Source organism: Pantherophis guttatus, chromosome 2 (assembly GCF_059756535.1).
Source record: "Pantherophis guttatus breed Tessera chromosome 2, ASM5975653v1, whole genome shotgun sequence".
Lineage (NCBI taxonomy): Eukaryota > Metazoa > Chordata > Lepidosauria > Squamata > Colubridae > Pantherophis > Pantherophis guttatus.
In genome coordinates this window covers 214,207,382-214,227,848 of record NC_142064.1, presented here as the reverse complement: position 1 = coordinate 214,227,848, position 20,467 = coordinate 214,207,382, and the positions used below count along the sequence as shown (strand labels likewise).

Genomic DNA, 20,467 nt, shown 5'->3' with positions numbered 1-20,467 from the left:
TGCAGGCAAACTCTGCCCACAGCCTGGAGTTTGATCTGACACGGCACAAAGTTGACCCATCTTTCCATCTTTCCGAGGTTGGTAAAATGAAGAGCCAGACTATTGGGGGCAATATGCAAATACTGTAAACTGCCCAGAGAGTGCTGTAATGCACTATGGGGCAGTATATAAGTCTAAATGCTATTGCTATTGCTACTACAGCTGGTTGAAGAACAGCACAGAAATTGGGGGACTGAAACTGATCTGGAAGATGCAAGGAAAGTGAACGGAGAATGAAGCAGGACCCTCCAAACCTTGAAAAAAATGACAGGAGGGAATTACTCCATCAAAGAAGCACAGTGATACTTTGTAGATCCCAGCCTTCCACAGCAGAAGATAATGGAAGCTAGGCTAGCATATTCAACCCTAACAAATCAAGTCACACAAATTGTAGTGGGATTTGTGAGATCCCAGTTGAGACAGGATCAACTGGAATGAAAAGAGGCTGGTTACACTAGTAATCAACTTGCATCTAAATGCTGGACTTCAAAGACCTGAAGCAATGTTGTATATGTAACTTAGTTTCTTGTAGTACTTCTTTATTTAAAAAAAAAACCCAAAGAAGAAGGCTAGTATGTCTAATCTTTGATGTCTGTGTCTTCCAAAGGATTATAGAAATGCTAACATGATGTAACTGATCGCTGCTCAACTTTAATCCAAGACTGTCACAAAGAGGCATATAGACTTCCAAAAATGTATGCTAATTACAGCTTCTAACTAGTGTATGCTTTCTTAAATGAGCTTCGTAATTCTCAACCAGATCTATCATTTTTTATACTTCTGTCCAATTTGCAGACTCAATTCACTCTTCCCCATCTATAGCATTTCTCTACTTTAAACTTCCAAATCATGTTCATTAAGCATATTTCTGAATTATTTTCAGAAAATAAAAAAAGGGAAAAGGATTATTTCAAACAACATCAGTGTAAGTAATTTGCCCAGTAAGCAAAGTGTTGATTGCGGTTTTATTTAAATCATGGAGATGGGAGCTTGGACTTTCAGAAGCTGCTTCCTAATTAAGCACATTAGAACAAAAATAAGAAAGTGAAGTAGGCTGGATGAAGAAAAGCTTCCCTGAAAAATTCAGAGCACCTTACCTTAAATATTTTTAAATTATTCTGTGCTTCATATAATAGGCTTCTCAAGGCAAAGTGCATTCGCTGTTTATTTCTAAAATATAAAAAAAACAATATTTAAAACGAAGTGTAATCAATCTATAACTAAAATAAACTTGTTCACTCTGATTTATCTGATCTACTTTCAAACATATATTTTATTTCTAACTCTATGACCTTATGACTGGAACTATTCTCCACTCTAATACTTAAGACAGTTCTACTTAGAAGCTATTTGTAAGACCCATATTTTCCACATTTTTTTCCTGAAAATTGTTCCAATTATTTTTCCAACTACCACATTATTAGCTTCTTTCTATAACCTTAACTGTATATATCATGCAGCTCTGTACTGATTAACAGACAGAAACTTTCCATGTTATGAGTAACGTTGTTAAAATTTCATATAGCAGCATAACTTTTTAAAATAAGTAGGAAGAATAACAGCTCAATGAAGGAAATATACATTAAAAATAAGATATATACTTTCTTACCCTGAGAATAGATCTAGCGGACAATATTTACTTAGATGTTTCCATTTTCCTTTTGCTACCTGTTGACAAACAGAACATATGACTTCCTAAATATGCATTCATTTATTTCTCGAATTTCCAATTAATTTAATTTCCAGAACTGTTCAAGCTGGGAGTTCATCAATATCTCCAGATACTTACTCATGCCTTTAGTTTCCCTGACCTCCCAGCTTAAGAAAGTTACAATCTCTAACATTCTGCTTCTTCACACTTTTCCCAACAAAAGCATTTCCCTCCATTTACATGCCAGTGTAGATTAATGTAAATAAAATGGCCTTCACAACTGAAAAAGGAATGAGTTTTGACTTATACATAATCATGTGTACCATATTCAAATGGAGTATTAATTCCACTCTATCAAAAGCTTACAATCCACTTAAGTTGTACATTACCTTTAGATGCTGGTGCATGCAGTAACGACAAACTTTATATTTTATATCTTGTGAAACATGACTGGAAAAGGGGAGAAACCCACATTTTGGCTGCAAGAAAAAGTGCAGTTTAAAATTTAGGACATCTTTGCTTTGTATTTAAAAGTAATACCAACCCCCTCCCCCATTCACTCCCAATAACGTAAGGTTTTTAGGATCTTTCAGCCTTTCAGCGAACTCTTATAAAAAGCAGTACACAAACTTTCTAAGACACACAAAGAACAGAAATATTTATTTTACTCTTGCTACAAAATGATTGATGCATTCCCAGAAGTATTACTTAATTATTTGGCATAAATCTAAATGGCTATAACACTTTTAACTGTTCAAATTTTCAAACATTTAAATCTGCATAAGTGCCACCCAAAAAGAAGAAGAATTTCAATATATTTGATGTCATTAAGGAGGAATACTGTAACAAAATCACTCTAACAACACTGTTTCATTCTATCTCCCTTGTGAGAAGTAGCCATCAGGACGGGTATACAAAGTGGCCTACATTATAGTTCTATTTTAAAAAATTATGCCTGATTAAAATGGGCTTCAAAACTTTCTATGATTTTAAGTAAATTGCAAAATGCCATTTCATCTTTTATAGTTACTTCCTCTAATGGAAACAAAACATTGAAATTATGTTTCTACATTGTTTAACATTTCATTCTGCTAATAAAATTAAAGGGTATAAAAGCAACAATGTGAACACAAAGTATTGATTGTATCAAATTCTTGATGTACTCACCTTAATTTCTATACAAAGTTTAGGTCGATGTTCAACAAAATGCATCCTGGTGAGATTAGGAAGGCACAAAGCATAACCACTAAGAGCATCCATCTCTTTATCACAGCGTGATTCTAAAGAAAAAGGATATTAACTGAGAAAGATTTTTAGAAAACATGGCAAACATCATTCCTCTCTTGATAGTTTTAAAATAGCTAAACAACAATAAGCCATTGGCATTTCAATATTTTTTTTATTTGAGAAAAAAAACCTCCTGTAGTTAATAGTGTCATTACTGGGTTTCAATATGGGAAACCCACAATGAAATCTCTACAAATTACCAAATAAGCACAGATTCATAGAAATAGTTGAGAGAATATAACTTCTGCTTTGAACTCTTTCAAGGAAGGAAGGGTGGAATACAAACACAGAACCTACTATTGTGCTCAACACACATAAACTTTCCATGCTATTCAATACAGGAGACTTGTTATTACCTTCCCCAAACTGCCAAAACAAATTTCAATCAAATGCATTTCTAAGTTGAATGCTATTTGCATTTTACTTTTTATTCATGTTTTCATATTTGTCTTTTATTCAAGTTCAATAAAAATTGTAAGAACTCTTGGGGAAAAGTAATCGGATATTATTTTGTTCAATTATATAAGTGTTCCAGCAATTGTGTTGAAAAATTCTCAGAAGTAATTATTTGAAAAATACAAGATCTTAAAATTTATGTTGGATTTGGAATCATGATATGAATATTGGCTGCACTGTAGATAGGCTTACATGTCAAGAAGGTTTGAATTATCAACCTGTTTCAAAAGTAAATAAGTAACTTCTAATCAATCCTGGGTGATTTGTAAAAGTTTAAATGATTAATCAATTCAGCCCTGATTAAGTCTGGAATGGAAGACTAGGAAATCCTACATTTATAGGAAAGCTGGAGGAGGGGCCGATTAAAAAGAAGGCAGTAGTAGATCACTTCCATACTGATACCAAACAACCAATATAGACATGTTTATTTAATCACAAACAATCAAACTCAAGTCAGGAGAATCTTTGATTTATACTATGCTGGAGAAAGGTGTCAACTTAATGTAAAAACAGAAATAAAAAATAATCTGTGCTATACATAGTATCAAATATGCAATGTATTAGCTATAAAAGTAAATGTTCCCCTCGCACATATGTGCTAGTCGTTCCCGACTCTAGAGGGCGGTGCTCATCTCCGTTTCAAAGCGAAGAGCCAGCGTTGTCCAAAGACGTCTCTGTGGTCATGTGGCCGGCATGACTAAAGGCCAAAGGCGCACGGAACGCTGTTACCTTCCCACCAAAGTTGGTCCCTACTTTTCTACTTGCATTTTTTACGTGCTTTCGAACTGCTAGGTTGGCAGAAGCTGGGACAAGTAACGGGAGCTTACCCCATTACACGGTGCCAGGGATTCAAACCGCTGAACTGCCAACCTTTTGATCGACAAGCTCAGCATCTTAACCACTGAGCCACTGCATCCCTCTTACAGTATTAGCTGTAAGAGATGTTAATTATTCAATCAAAAAATATAATAGGTACAAATAAATGATACCCCATTAACTAAAGAAATTTTGACTCAACTTTGGGGAAAATATTTAAGAGATGTACTTCCTGTTGCAGCAAAGCCTGTGTTGGATTTTCTATTATTTTGCAACCAAATACAAGTTGAACCAGCTTTAGCATCAAACAATATACCATTATACTGCTACATTTTTCTCTTTTAAAAAGGCAAGTTATTCTGAGAAGAGGAAATGTACTATTTACATATTTGATGGCCTTTTTTGCCTCAATAACTTTTGTCCTGATGCTTTTATTGTCCTGAATAACTTTCCATAGATACCACCTGAAAACTCTAAAATAGAGGCTTTTATGTCTGAGGGATCTGTATATTCACAATTACAACCACAATGAAGTATTTGTGTCCAAGTTAATTATGTGTTCAACACTCAATAACAATGGAAAATCCAATTCCAACATAAAATGAGGGACAGAAGGGGAAAAGAGAAGCCAATGTATACAAGTATCTAGACGTGTGTGTGTGTGAATAGATCAAGCTACACAAACATTTTCAGGAACATACATGGCAGCTAAGAGGCCTTATAGGGGCAAACTGGTGCCCCTATAGAGCCCTGGTGGCGCAGCAGATTAAAGCACTGTTATTAACATCAGCTGCCTGCAATTATTGCAAGTTCAAATCTCACCAGGCTCAAGGTTGACTCAGCCTTCCACCCTTTCTAAGGTAGGTAAAATGAGGACCCAGTTTGTGGGGGCAATAAGCTGACTTTGTATAAATATACAAAAGAATGAAGGCTATTGCTTAACGCATTGTAAGCCGCCATGAGTCTCGGGAGAAGGGCGGCATATAAATCAAATTAAAAAAAAACTCCAAAAATTTAGTTTGAGAACAAAGGCTGAATTTGGCATAATTCAACTTGTGTTGAATTAAAATTACACTAAATATAATTTACCTTATTGTTCCATACAACACATTAACTAAAATTTGTTAGCAATTTCTGGAGGGATTCAAGAACTGAGTTTCAGAAGGCAATATACAGTTCTGAAATCTCAGTTTGCTTAGCTCCACTATAGGAAAAGATTATAGGTAGTCCTTGACTTATGACCACAACTGAGACTACAATTTCCATTGGTAAGCATGCTGATTCTTAAGTGTGTCATGTCCAATTTTATGACTATTTTTGCCGTGTTTATTAAGCCAATCAATGCAGTTGTTAAGTGAATCATATGGTCATTAAGTGAATGTGGCTTCCCCCATTGACTTTGCTTGTTGGAAGCTGGCTAGGAAGGTCGCAAGTGGCAATCATATGCAGCCATTGTAAGTACATGTCAGTTGTCAAACACCCAAATGTTGAGCACTAATGACAAGGATGCTGCAATGGTCATTAACTGCAAGGATTGGTTGTAAGTCACTTCTTTCAGTGCCATTATTATTTTGAAAAGTTGCTAAAAGAATGATTATAAGTTGAGGTCTACCAGTACTGAAGGCAACACCAATGTTTATTCTAAAAACTGAACAATTAATTACATAAGCAAGATCTGTTTGTCCCATGATTTAATTACATCATTAAAGATTTTGGGGCTAAATACAAGACAAGAATCATGTGGTTATAATCTACATAAAGCTAATTTTCTTATTCAGCGATAGTAATAATCCTTGTATGGAAGATTTCAAGGGAATAACAAGGCAATAAACGAGATTGGGAAATTGAAAAAAAAAACCTAGAAGACAAGGGCAAACCACACTTCTGTACTTTTTTTAAAGAAAACTGAATCAATTTGCACATGAGTTCAGATGAGCCAAATTTCAGAAAACACTGTTTCAATTTTATGTTCAAATAGCTGTGCCATTGTTTTAATTTCTTACCTGGCCTCTCTGCCTGGATCTTTAAGCAAAGTTGTTTCACAAAATCCAAAGACAGCTGGACAACTTCCTAAAAGATTTAAAAGGTGTTTAAATATTTTTATTATACTGATGGTAATTCCTATTGCTATAGGTAAGCTGTGTAATAGAGGTAGTCCCCATTTAGCAACTGACTTGGATAATGATTGTTCACAAATACAATGGTAATAACAAGTAGTAAACATGTATAAAAATCACTTTCCAATTTTCCAACTTACACCCAAATTTTTGCACCTGACAGTAAAGACTGAGAGTAACACTAGCATTGCTGCATGATAGAACTTTAAATGAGAGCAACCAGCAATCTTCTCTCTCCCACTCTTCTCTCTCCCTCCCTCCCTCTCTCCCTCCCTCTTTATCTGTCATGTGGTTTGCTTAGTGACTGTGTAGCTAAGTAAACATTTTGCCAGATTCAACTAAGTTATTTTTTTATATCAGTCAGTAATAATTGAAGCTGCCCTATAAAACAATTTAAAAAGTATATAATAAAGTATGTTTACAGGAGAAATTGCTATATATATATATGCATAGCAAGGAGACAATGTTTTCAAATAAAGATGATTGCTGAGTAAACATGCCTTGAGGAACCTTGGGTGAAAAGGTGAGAGAGAAGGGGAGAATACTGCCTTAAAGTTCAGTGTTCTGTTCAATTCAGTTCAATAGTCAGCTTTGAATAATATACTGTTTGCCAAACTCTCCCTAGAAAAGGAATACAAAAACTCTTTCAGTTATATCAGGAGTGTCAAACTCAATTTCATTGAGGGCTGCATCAGGGTTGTTTTTGACCTTGGGAGGCCAGGGTGGGCATGGCCAGCTCAACATCACTCATGTCAGGGTCACCTGTGGCGGCCTGAGTGCTCTGCCAGCAAAAATGGGGTCCCAAGCTCCGTTTTTGGCTGCAATGGCCTCCTGCAACTCTCTCCCAGTGAAAACGGAGCTCAGGAGGGCCTCCTGCAGCCCTCCCTAGTTCCGTTTTCGCTGGCAGAGGCACCACAGGCTGGTCCTTTGCTGTTTCCAGGGTGGCCCCACAGGCCAGATCCAGCCCCTGGGCCTTGAGTTTGACACCCCCGAGTTACATAATATTCTTAGTAATATCTACTAACTTTGGCAATAATTCCTGATTCCAATGCTTCTTGTACACTAAACATTATTTTATCTGTCTCCCAACCTTCTTTACTAAATATTTATGTGGTCACAATTTCAAAACCAATCAAAATTTGAAAAACATTTAGCTCCTCAAGTTTATCAGTCAAGAGCAAGTAGCCACTAAATGCATGAATCATCTGAACTCAACTTTCCAATTAAAGGACAAGACTAAAGAAGATGTCCCCCAATTCCACTCCCTTTCCTGGCAGTGGCACAGGAGGGTATCTTTTTAAGCAAATGTGAACTTTAAATATGTTTTCTGTATTTGTTTCCTTTTTAATATTTAATAAATAGCCTTTTTTGAAGAAGGATTGAAATCAATTTTACAATACCTTCAAGAATAGGTTTATATGTTGGAGAGAGTTGATTTGTAATCTGATGTCAATAATGAATTAGAAAAATAAAATGAAAGTTAGTCTGGTGAAAAGAAAAACATGCTCTAAGTCAAAGACAGTTAAGGAAATGTGGGAGGTTAAGTAAGGAAAGTGGTAGTAATAAAATGTGACGTCATGTGACAGCAGCGATTAGTGATGGCAATCCAGAGCAGTTTTGTAATCCCAAAAGATGCAGGTCATTAAACAGAAAGTGTCAGGAGTCCTGGGTAAAGGAACATGGGGATACCGCAAAATGGCCGAGGGACGACCTAAGAGGACTGACACAGGCTGTGCTTAAATCATGGAAGGAGGATGCAGGCTGTGTAGTTGTGACCCAGGCACATAAACATCCAGATTGCAATCACATCGCCATGGGAGTGCTGCAATACGACCAGTCGTATGTCCACTTTTTTCAGCATCACTGTAACTTTGAACAGTCACTGAATGAATGGACATAAGCCAAGGAACATTTTAATGTTCCTACATTTTATGTGCATTTATGTATACAAAAATGTATCCTACATTTGCTTTAAAACATTTGCTTTAATTCTGTATGTTTTTTATTTTACTTCTATTAGTAGCTTTAAATGCATGTCTTGGTAGAAAGTACAATATAAATAAATATTAAGATAATGAGGGAAATATATAAGGTAAGCCTGCATTCTTGTCCTTTGAATTCTGTTCTTATCAATTACATGACTGAGAGTTTTTTTATTTATATTTGATTAATACCCAATTTACATCTTACACCTTTTCATGTAGAAGTAAGATACAGGTAATATTTTTATTCACAAATGTTTTCACCTAATCATTTCATGACTCACAATCTCAATATTTTTAAAAAGTTTATCATGTGCAATTTCTACCCCATTCCTTAAAAAAGGGATAACTGTAAATGATCAATGGCAGAATCATGAAAAGCCACATTCAAGCGCTCTTCCTCTTGCTACTGTAGGAAACTTAGGGCAACTATTCTGAATGTATATAACAAAAGTTTTGGCCACTGCTCTATCTTCTATATATCTGATCTGAATACAAGTTAAACTATATACTTTTTCTTTCTGTCAAAAAATAAAGATAAAATATTGCAAGAAAAAAATTCTGCTTATTTAAAAAGAATTATAAAGTAATAATTACCCCATGATGAACATATTTCTCCCCAAAAAAGTGCTTCATGATGTGTTTGCCAAAATACACTATGTTCTGAAGATGATGAGAGATTTCTTCTGGTGTCTAAAAAAGCAAGCATAAATAATTAGTGAAACAAAATATACATTAGTAATTGGTAGAAATTCTAACTACTATGGATCAAATAATTGTCAATTTCAAATGTGCAGAGAATACAACTCCTTGTATTAATTGTCAAATCAAATACAAATTTATATCACACTACTTTTCCTTATCAGCAAAGGAGAAAATATTTACTTTTAATATCATTCACACCTTTAGCTAACATCACCACTAAGACTAGTTTTCTCTCAAATTGTATTTCTCTATAACATACATATTTTAGATGCACATAATCAACACACTGCAATTACTATTTGCCTATCAAATAATTCAGTGCAAGAGAGACCATTTTCTGATAAACTAGGTGTACAACTTATACATCCTAATAATACGTGTAGTATATTATATGTGTAGTAGTGTATGTAGTAGTATATATGTAGCAATTTGGTAACAATGGCAACCAAAGGAAACAAAGATATCACTGATTCATAGAAGAAGAAATGAATAAGAAATGGCAAAAACTAAGATGTAAAAATATTATTTATTGAAAACGCAAACTAAATCGGCAGCTTCTCTCATACATTTTTAAAAAGCTAACAACATGTATTCTTAGGTCAGCATTATGATTTAATGAGCACTCTTTAAATCCTTTTAAATTAATTCCCGAAGATGTCTTTAACATCTCAGTAATATCAGCTCTAAATTAGAAACATATTAAACGAAGAATATGTTTTGTTCCATGCATGGGACACTATGGCTAGGTGGTCCAGCTGGACTATTCCTAGTGAAGTCACTATCCAGCTGAAGTGGAACCTGGAACATTTGCACTGTTGGCCAAGGCAAATCCAGAAGACATTACCAGGAGAGAAGAAAGGCTACTTCATCTCACCATCACTTTCTCTGCAAGGTAGGCCTGTGCAACTGCCCCCCACTCAATTTTTCTACTCCCTCCTTTTTCTTTGCTGTACATCACTGTTGCCACTGATGTTCTTGGAATCAAATGCACCATATCCATCTGGCTGCCCACTTCATACCTGGTATTTCCACACCTTCCTTTCTTTTGCCTCTCCTTATTTACATACTGCTGGCACACCCACTACTGCTGCATCTACCCATCCCACTCATCCATTCACTCTTCCCTCTATTTTCCCATGCCTTTCCTTTGTCCACCTAGTTATTGCATACTGTATACAAACTCTAATATCTTTTTTTTTATTGTACTTATTTCAGAATACCAGTGCCTGGAACACATATGTTCTATGACCATGTCCATATGAAACAGAAGTTTCTTCCTGGTCTTTGATTGCCCAAAACTGCCTGTTCTGTGTATGGCTCAATCCTTGCATGGAACATTTTAAATGATTTGATTCTGAATACAACTACATAAAATGTCTATTTCTGCCTAAATATTGAATTAAGCTCTTTATCAGATATATCGATATAAGAGTTAGAGACTAGCTCCTGGCTCCAGAAATCCTTTCCTATAAAAAGTTTTATCTACAGTACTTTATTCTTTAGTACTTTATTCTTTAACAAAATGACAGCTATTCATCTTATAAAGACAGATTCTTCAGTCTGGGTAACTATCAGGCCTTACTTCTGCAGAATTATGTAAACTCAGACATTCTGAAATAGATCAAGACATAAGAGTCAAGGTGAACAAAATCTGTCTCTAGTATAAGAGTAGCATGGTAGGTATAGCAAAAGGATAATGCAATATAAGAAACAAAAACAAAGCATTTCCTCTGAAAGGGCAATCCTCACAGAGTGAAAATGCTGTATTTACTTGACAGAGAACGTGTTTAATTGGCTACTTAAGCAAGCAGTACATGAAATAATGTCTCAGAAGACGCAACACCTCAGTAGACTTGCCTGGACTCAGAAATGAAGTGTGACCGGCCCTAATTACTGTAGTATTTCAAGGGAAGATCTCAAAGGGAATTCCAGGTTGAAGACATTGTGGAAATTTTTCACAAATGAAGGCAATGCCAACCACTTTCATATTGCTTCTAAAAAAGCAGCATGGATATGTCCATGAAATCACAAGAAAGTCAACCCAAAAGAGATTTTACTTAAATAGAATAATACTTACAGAATCTACTTTAGGCAACTTTACTGAAATGATTAATTAAATGAATGTAAAATGTATTACATAACTAATACTTCAAACATGATTTTATACAGGCTTTATAAGAAAGCTTCAAATTTTGTAAACATTCAAAATATAAATATATGTTTTGGTTTTATGGACAGAAGTCAATGTCATACTAGCAGGCTTTTGTGTGTCTAGGTTAAATGTGGATAAGTAACATTTCTGAAGCTCAATGAAAAAATAATTGCTTCATTTAACTTAAGAGGCTAAGACTAAGGATTCAGCAAGAACTCAAAATCCACTAAATCTTAATCAAAAGGATCATCATTATGCTGAATTGACAAATAAACTGAACAAAAAATAAAAATACAGTAATTTTTATTACTCAATATTGTGAGTACTCCAAAAAGAATATCTGTTCTGCGCTTTTTAAAGAACATCGGGAGCTTTATACCGCTTCTATCAACTTAAATCACATTTACAAATATCTCCATTCCAAACTATATTTATAGAGTCTGCTAGGATACCCTTTAACAAAACACTTTCAATTAGCACAGTAAGGACAGCAGTAATTAACATTAGAAACAGAGAGGCTATTCTTTTCTGAAATGTTTGTAAGAGGAAAGTCAGCCTCATATTTGTACTGATCCATGCCTACAGAGACAATAGCATCCACCAAGACAAATAGTACATTCATTAGTACTCAGCGTTTCACTGAAAACACTGTCAATCCACCTCTTCTGGAAATTTACAGTTTGTCCAAGTCAACTGCGTGCTTAGATAAATCTAGTACCTGTAGCGCTTCAGGCCACAGAAGATCTCTCCTATCAAAAAAATAGCAAAATAAGCACAAATTTGAAATATGGCCTTCTATATGATTTTCAGAAATTAAGGTCAAATTAAGTCCTTTACCTACAAAATAAGGGTGCCAATTATTTTTGAGTTTTTGAATTTACTAAAAATTTAAATTAGCATGAATGAAACCCGAAAGAGAAACTAGTACAGGAGCAAAATCTAAATACCTTGGTTTCTTAAGATGTCACTGCCATGGATATCTGGATGGGAAAACTAAGAGCATTTCCCCACTTGCACTTAACCATTATCTAGCAACCTCTTTTTTCTTTTTCTTTTTGCACTGTCCTCAAGACAATTTCTTTTTTCAATACTGGCCTGAACAAATGCTAACTTATTTTAGAATCTTAACATAAAATGATGAAATTAAAGGTCCCTTTTGAACTTTATTATTGGTTTTATAACTGGAACATACATGAAGAACCAAATATATGAGAGAGTGAACTTTGAAACAGAGCAATTAAACAGAATTCTAGATTGGTAAACTGTAGCCATCTCATTTCTTCCTTGCCCATGAGTTCCTTTATAGAGGGCAAAATCCAACCTCAAGTGAGCAAGATTCTCAATGGATTATTTTTTCCTCTCTTCTTCTTTTTATAGTTTCTATTTGTTGCACTGTTCTCATATTAAAAATTTAAGTGCTTAGCAATCATTCTAAGTTTTAGGATTGTTATGTGCTTAGCATATCTTAGTTATTTTTTTTCTTACAACATCAATAACTACAATTGCAATATATTTAATATATAGCTAAGAATTCAAAAGAAATTGTGGAGGCTTTTTATAACTGTTCAAGAAACAATTATTATTTACACTGCTTTAGTAAGATTTACAAATCTGTATATATTGGGCATAATCTATAAGAAAGAAAAATGAATGAGTATGCCATTATATGCAAAAACATAATGGAAATATACCTGAACTTGAACATTTGCATTTTTAGTATTCAATATTTTTGAATTCTAGTCTGTTTGATTATGTTTAATCAAGAGTCTTACCTGGTTCTTTGCCCAGAACCTTGCTTAGCATCACTGAAACCCTCTTATCAGGGAAGAAGGAGAAGAGAGGAAGGAGAGAGAGGAATAGAAGAAAGGGAAAAGGAGAGGAAGAAAGGGAGGGGAAATAAGAGTAGGAGAGAAGGTTAGAAACAGAAGAAGGAATAGAGAAGGGGGGAAGGAAGAAGAAGTAGATAAGGAGTAGGAGAGGAGGAAAGATGAAAGTAGAAAAGGCTAGAAGAATGGAGGGAAGAGAAAGAGAGGAGAGGAGAAGAAAAATTGTTGTAAAATAAGGGAGATGAAATGGTAAAAAGGCAACCCCGAGAATGTGCAAATTTATTAGGATGAAGAACGACTTAATATGAAAGTTAAAAGGGAATATATATGGTTAACAATTGATAAGATAACTAATTGAAATAATGTTAAGAAACTAGGATTTGATGGCAGATGGTGATGCTGTTTATATAATAAATATAGAAGTATTAAGATAAGATAAAAAAGTATGGAAAATAGTAACAAAAATAATAAAATGAAATTGGATATGATAAGTTGTATAAGATATGATATGGCCAATACTCAGACATTTCTGATTAATAATATTATAGGTATTGTCATAAGATATAAGCTGTTTCAAGTAAAGCTGCCTTTGCAATAGACTGATGGTGATTTTGTCAACCAGATCAGTCATAGCCCAGATCAACAAGGCCAGCGCTAAGTGTTGGGCTTCCTGCACATCTGATGATAAGTGGGTTACAGGACTCAGGACTGGGAGCTGAACAACCAAGGTCAGTATCTGCAGGGCTATTGGAAGAAAAGTTGCTTACCTGTTGCAAATATACAAAGACTAAAAATAAATACTCTGTTTCCCCCAAAATAAGACATCCTCTGATAATAAGCCCAATCGGGCATTTGAGTGCATGGCAATAAGGCCAAGCGCTTATTTCAGGGTTCAAAAAAATATAAGACAGGGTCTTACTTTTGGGGAAACACGTTAATTGTTTTGAAGCTTGTTACAAACAACAGCTAGCCAAAGGGATTTTTTCCTTCAATTCAATCATGTCCGATTCTCAGAGACTGCCTGAACAAGTCCATGCAGTTTGCTTAGCAAAGTTTTTCCTCCTTCCTGAGAGAAAGTGACTGGCCCAAGGTCATCCATCTGGCTTTATGCCTAAAACTAGAACTCAAAAACCTTCTGGTTTCTCTTAACCATTACACCAAAGTGACTCTCCCTGCACGAGTATAAATGATGCCAATATTGTAATATCAAAGTTAAGCACCAACTCATTTCAAGAAACCAAACAACTGATACACAGCATAGCTGCAATTATAACTGAAGATCTTGGATGCAAAATCAATCAACAAGAAATAAACCAAATGGTGCATCAGCAAAATAGAAGGTTGGGTTGGAAAATAAGATCAAAATGAGATAAGATCAGGTGCAAGCAAGTTAAAACAGATGGAAGAAAAGAAACTGAAGAACAAGACCAATACCTAATCAAGAAATATGACCTAGAGCAGAATTAATTTTCCCAAAGAGCCACATGAGAAACTGGAACTGTTGTGGAGGGACAATGACGCCGTGCTGCCTCCCCAACGATGCTGCATCACTGCCCCCTCCCTCCACTGATGCCATCCCATCCCCAATGCTGCTGACAACCCTGCCCTCCAATGTTGATGCCAATGCTGCAAGCCAGATGTGCATTTTCCCTGGGCCTGGTCTAGAGACAAGATCAAAAAAGCACTTGAAATAATAAAACAGCAAATAATAGCCATAGGCAAGAAAATCAGCAGATGCAAAGCTTGAATTGCACATTACAGGCAGAATCTCCAATTTCAGTTGAATCAGAAACTTTACTATCAATCCATCAATAGAGAATGCCGTTGTTTATAATCAGTCTAGGCAATCTCCTTGCAGCAGGTAACTAGGTTGTCCGCTGCTTCTTCAGCTTCTTTACAGAGATAACATTTGCTGTCTGTTGCTGTCTTTCCAATTCTGGCTTTATATGAATCTGTTTTTAATGTTTGATCTTCTGCACTGAGAAATAGCCCCTCTGTCTCTTTCTTCAACTTTCCTGCTCTTAGCCATTGCCAGATCTTATTATCTGACCCTGAGCTGCAACTATTCTTTATTGTTATTATCTGCTTTGCCTAATAGTTATTTAATGCACTGCCATGTAATACTTTGCCTTGTCATAATTTTTTTCTCTTCTTCATTTGATCTTTCTTATATGCTAATTTAGTCTCTTTGGTATTCAGTAAGCCTTCATGGTATAATATGTTCAATGCACCTTGTTCATTGTCCTTCCGATGTCCTTTTTTCTTCCTTTAACTGTCTAGTGTACTTGCAACATTCCACCCCCACTTATGCTCCATGGTAAATAGAGCCTGTCAATGTCCTTGCATGGATGAAGGACATGATTCATTGTCATTATTTTTCTGGTCTTCCTGTCCAGAGCTTCTGCTTCAGCTTGAGTTGAATGCATCATTCCAACTGGATATTTAATGACTGGAATTGTCGGGGTGCTAATCACCTTGATGTTATTTCCACCAATGAGTTTGAATTCTAAAATCTTCTTCACTCTTCTGGTGTATTCACTACTAATCTTCTTCTTCATTTCAGTGTTCTTGAGCCTGGAGGATGTCCTGGTCTATCACCATTCACCAGTAAATGTCTTCCATTGTTCCATTGATCTTTGCACAGAGTTTCTGATGTTTCTACTGATTCCTGTTATTTTGAGGCACTTGATTATCCAGTCATGTGGCAGGGAGTTGAATGCCTTCTTGTAATAATCCAAACTATAGTCAAATTGGTTTTCCTTCTCTTATAGTTTTTCAAAATCATCTTGTCATAATTATTATATTACTATTTTTTATTATAATCACAAAATGTGAAAACACAGCTGCTAATTCTTTAGCTGGTGTTGGCCTGCATATGCATCAAATACCAAGAATCTGGTATGTCATAATTTATTGGCATAGTATAGGGGCAGATCCAAGCAGAATGGCGTTTTGAAATTGATGGATGGAAATTTTGTCAATGCAGAGATTTTCTAAGTTTTATTATTATTATGATTCACACTGAGATCAGATACATTTATAAAGCAGAATTGGGCTTATTCACAAATTATAAATGTTTGTTGGTTCACTAGAAGTAAAGATGTATAAGACTTTGAAACAACAATGGATTATTGTTTTTATAGATTATACAGATAGGCTTTTCCTAATAACTTAAGCTATATAGCAATGATTTAAAAATGGTTCTTTTGGTGAAACCATTTGAACCAATTACTGTGAAATAATATTTCTAGAAACATGGAAGCTATATTTCATGTGTTCATGTGTTTTTTGTTAAGGATTATCAAAAGATACTTTTAACAATATTTCATTCTGTATGTTAATTTACTAACCGAAAAATATAATTGATTAATTGGTTAAAAAGATGTACCTGTTGATAGCCTTATATTTCAGCTTACATTTTAATCAAGTTTAAGATTTTATGTTTTTATCTAGAAAGTCAGAAAACAAATGATATTATACAGTGCAATTGCACACAACTGTCCTACTTTCATATACAATGTAAAATAAATAGCATCTCTCTTTAGCAAAATAATAAAAAATAACATTGAACTAACCTTATTTCGGTTTGGAAGAAATTTCAAGAAGCGTAGTACTATGCAATGCTAGAATGTAAAAAAAAAAGTGTGAAATTAATATGATTTAATAATTTGACCTACAGGCTGCTATCAGTTTAAATAAAGGTGATTAAAATAAATCCCTTTTCTTTTAGATTGAATATAGGGAAATAAATTTTATCCCGCATGCAGCTTTCAGATGATCATCAGAACATGACTTGTTCCAGTCAGCAAGTGACTAAATCAGAGTTCAAAATAAGTAAACTGTGCTTAAGGACAATCCTTATTCTGGACTTCAAGTGAGTTAATTAATCCCATTATACCCTAGGATTGAAACCTGGCAAAATTTTGACCATTTCAGCAATGTTACATTCAGCTAAAGTCGTGTGATTGTCATTTTGCACATTCCCCGTCAGGTTCCCAGAAGGAACCTGCAAGAAGTTGGAAGTCATTCCTACACTATACTATACTACTATAATTAAATATACTCTTGGTAGGAAATGGCATTTGTTAGGTTAATAAATGGAGAAAAAAAGCAGCAGAACCTGCTCTGAACTCTTCAATATGCATGTTCGACCTCTATTATGAAGCAAAGAACAGAATTAGCTTAAGGCATTTAGAGCATAAAATGCGAACTCTATACACCCTTGGGTTTTGTTTTTATTCTATTCTTTTGCTATTGGGACCAATGTCAATAAATACAAATTACTTTGTAAAATACATGTCTCTAGGTATAATTATTTTCCATTACTGTACATAAGCCCAATAATGTATATACAAATTATATTGTGACTAGAAAAATAACCAAAATTAAATGCTGGCTATTAGTTGATCATTAACATTAATCTTAGTTATATCATGATGCATCTTCATAATGTATACAGTAGGTAAACCACTGTTTATATCATTTCCTTCTATCATTTCCTTCCCAATCCATGTAAAGAGTTTCAAGGAACTATTACAAATAGCCACTTGGGGATGCAGCTTCACAAATCATGGGATGCTTTGCAAATTACTCAAACTATGTTTTAATCACAACAATTTCACTAATGATGGCTTCATCTGTTTGTTCATGAAATAAAATAAACTATGGCTTTACAAATCACAATCGGATGCAAGGTTCAGCTCTACCAAGAATGTTTTATCTTGCCCCTCTCAAAAACTTGACAAAGAAATGATAACATTGTAATGTGATTTTCAATGAGAAAAAAGTTATCATAAAATAGCACATTTCTATGCTTTATAACCCAAGAGTATTTGAAAGAAAATTTATATACGGAAAACCTTCTATCAGTACATCCACACAATAACCTCCAAAAACTAAACAGAATAGAACCCAAAGATCAGGTTCAAAAATTGGGCCAATCTTTTCTACAGAGAAAAAAAAATCAGACAGTTCCCTCAGTGCAAGCCTCAGGGAGACGCCACTGGGCAATGGCTCCAAAAATTGGTGACTTTGTTATTCTAAGCCCTTCCCTCCTTCTTCCCAGACACATGAGCAGAGCATATGCAGCCTGCCCCATGTTTCCCAATGCACACATCCCACACTGATACAACATGAGGGGAGCATAGAGAGACATTGTAACAGAGAACGAACTACAGATGATTGCTGATAACAGGACTGGAAAGAATTCCAAAAGCCACATTGTACACGTTTGTCCCACATTTGTTTCAAGAAGGTCTTTGAAAAAAGAAACAATTATAAGAATGCCAGGAATCCTTTAATGCGTATTATTTATTGGCTAACCCCTCATTTAAGAAATAGTTTACCTCTTAAGCTGAGATGTAATCAAGTGTCAAAAGTCACGCAGCATTCTTGGTAGTTTGACAAAATGCAAAATGCCTGTTTAAGCCAAGACATTAACCTCTACAGTACATTAATTCTTAAAAGAAAAAAGGAGAAGGTGCCAAAGAATGAAGTCCTGACATGGCAGAAGCTCCGAAGCTTCCAACAGGGGCCTGTGCATTATTTTGACTTTTCAATAAAAAGTATTTTTATTAATATTTTTGGATAGAGGAACTTTGACCCAAACATAAGAAATCATTTGAATAGTGTCATGCCTCTCCTAGGACATCATAGCAGCTTGCTTTCCTACATATTTAGCTTGTGATGGCAAATGCAGTTGCTTCAAAAGTATGACTCAGGCACTTTGCTTTCAGCTTTGAAGGACTTGCTTTCAGCCTCGTATCTCTACGCCAACTTTAGGAGTTTTTCCCAAGAAGAATTCCGGTAAAAATTATTAAGGACTCTGGATTTATGACGGACTAGAACAACTTCACTTTCCAGACATCGGGTGGAGGTGAGACGTTTTTATCTGGATCAGGAGTATCACTTGCCTCCAGAAGTTGTGGGAGCTTCATCACTGGAAGCTTTCAAGAAGAGGCTAGACTGCCATCTGTCAGAAGTGGTGTAGGGTCTCCTGCTTTGGGGGGGGGGAGGGGTTGGACTAGATGACCTACAAGGTCCCTTCCAACTCTGTTATTCTATTCTACTCTATTGCGGTTCCTCTGGTTATCAAGGAGACCCAAGGCAACCCTTTCTCAAACAGATGACAGTTTGCCCCCCGGTTTCAAATCTTGCTTCAATTCTGCATTCTTTTAGGGAAAGTAGAACTGAATTATTTCAACACACACACACACACCCGGCCTTTGCAAGAGCGCGGAAAGAGGCAGAAAATCGGTTCAAAGGATGCGAGAGCCCGGGCGGCCAGAGCTTCTCCGGCGACTTCCCACCAAGCCATGTGTGTGTGGGGGGGGGGATTGTTGGGGGAAGCTTTCTCTGAGCCACTCTGAGGGGCGCAGGGGGGAAGCTTTCTCTGGCATGATGATCCCACAGTCACGTTAATGGGCCGAGCGGGAGAGCCGGGGGCGGAGATCCCCCCCCCCCACACACAGGAAGAACCGGGATCGGCCGGGATTGACAGGACTTCCTCCTCCCGGCCGACTAGCGTGACTGTGGGGCCGCCGGCTGGAGCACAGACGGAGCCATGGGGAGACTGGGGGGGGGAGGCGCAGGGAGGAGGGGCGGAGCGGTATCCGAGACCAGAAAGCCGTTGGCCGCCGCCTCGAGACCAGCGCGAGGCGAACGGCGGGCAGCGCGCGGGCAGCCCCCCCCCTCCCTCCCTGGGCGCCGTTACCTGTCTGTGGGAGACGACGAGGCTCTTGTTGCCCTCCCCGTGATATCGCCATTCATTCTCATCCATCTTCTCCGCTTCCATCCTCCGGCCAATGGCAGCTTCCTTACGGCGGTTTCCGGGCGGGTTTCCTCCGGATCGTTCTCTTTCTTCTTCTTCTCCTTCTTCTCCTTCCTCTTCACCTCGGCTACAAGCTTTTATCGCCTTCCTCTATGCCCGCCCACAAACCCAAATAGCAATGAGAGCACCTTTTCCGATACTCGGATCGTCATTCACCAGTCAACCGCTCCGTAGTTTTCGACACACACTAAGCTGGCGCCCGGGTCAGAATAGAACAGGAAGTTCCACCTTCCGCCATCGGGCAAGTGGAAGTCACCAACCCACGATAATAGTGCAAGGAATAAGGGGGTGGGACTTCCTTACCTAGCCATCTTTAATGAGGGCAGAAGCTTCCGCTGCCGTGGTCGCAAGGATATGGCCTGATGAAAGGGAAAAAAAAATGCAATCGATCCTCTGACTTGGAATAAGAAGGCTTCGTCAGCTTTACTGAGCATGCGCATAAGAATATTGGGCGACTATATCGAGCAGTTGGATTACTTTTAAACGGTGGGATGATCTCGGACAGGGTGGTGGTTGTTGTTAGTTGCAAAGTCGTGTCCGACCGATCGCGATCCCATGGACAGCTTTCCTCCAGGTCTTCCTGTCCTCTGCCATCCCCCGGAGACCA

At 36.6% G+C, this 20,467-nt stretch overlaps 1 protein-coding gene and 1 long non-coding RNA gene across 2 annotated transcripts in view; one reads left to right on the top strand and one right to left on the bottom strand.

Annotated features, from left to right (window-relative positions):
* Positions 1-20,184, bottom strand: part of IPPK (inositol-pentakisphosphate 2-kinase) — a 31,604-nt gene extending 11,420 nt beyond the window's left edge. Inside the window, exons 1-8 of the mRNA XM_034438626.3 lie at positions 19,744-20,184; positions 16,607-16,654; positions 8,946-9,041; positions 6,253-6,319; positions 2,858-2,970; positions 2,080-2,169; positions 1,649-1,707; positions 1,137-1,209 (exon numbers count right to left, since the gene is read on the bottom strand). Of these exons, the coding sequence (XP_034294517.1) occupies positions 1,137-1,209; positions 1,649-1,707; positions 2,080-2,169; positions 2,858-2,970; positions 6,253-6,319; positions 8,946-9,041; positions 16,607-16,654; positions 19,744-19,824 (627 nt within the window). The 5' untranslated portion in view covers positions 19,825-20,184. The remainder of the gene's footprint in view (positions 1-1,136; positions 1,210-1,648; positions 1,708-2,079; positions 2,170-2,857; positions 2,971-6,252; positions 6,320-8,945; positions 9,042-16,606; positions 16,655-19,743) is intronic.
* Positions 9,800-17,324, top strand: LOC148115513 (uncharacterized). The gene is made up of 3 exons (XR_015732646.1): positions 9,800-9,945; positions 13,654-13,759; positions 15,595-17,324. It is a non-coding gene; the product is annotated as an uncharacterized LOC148115513 (long non-coding RNA).
* Positions 20,185-20,467: the final 283 nt, after the last annotated feature.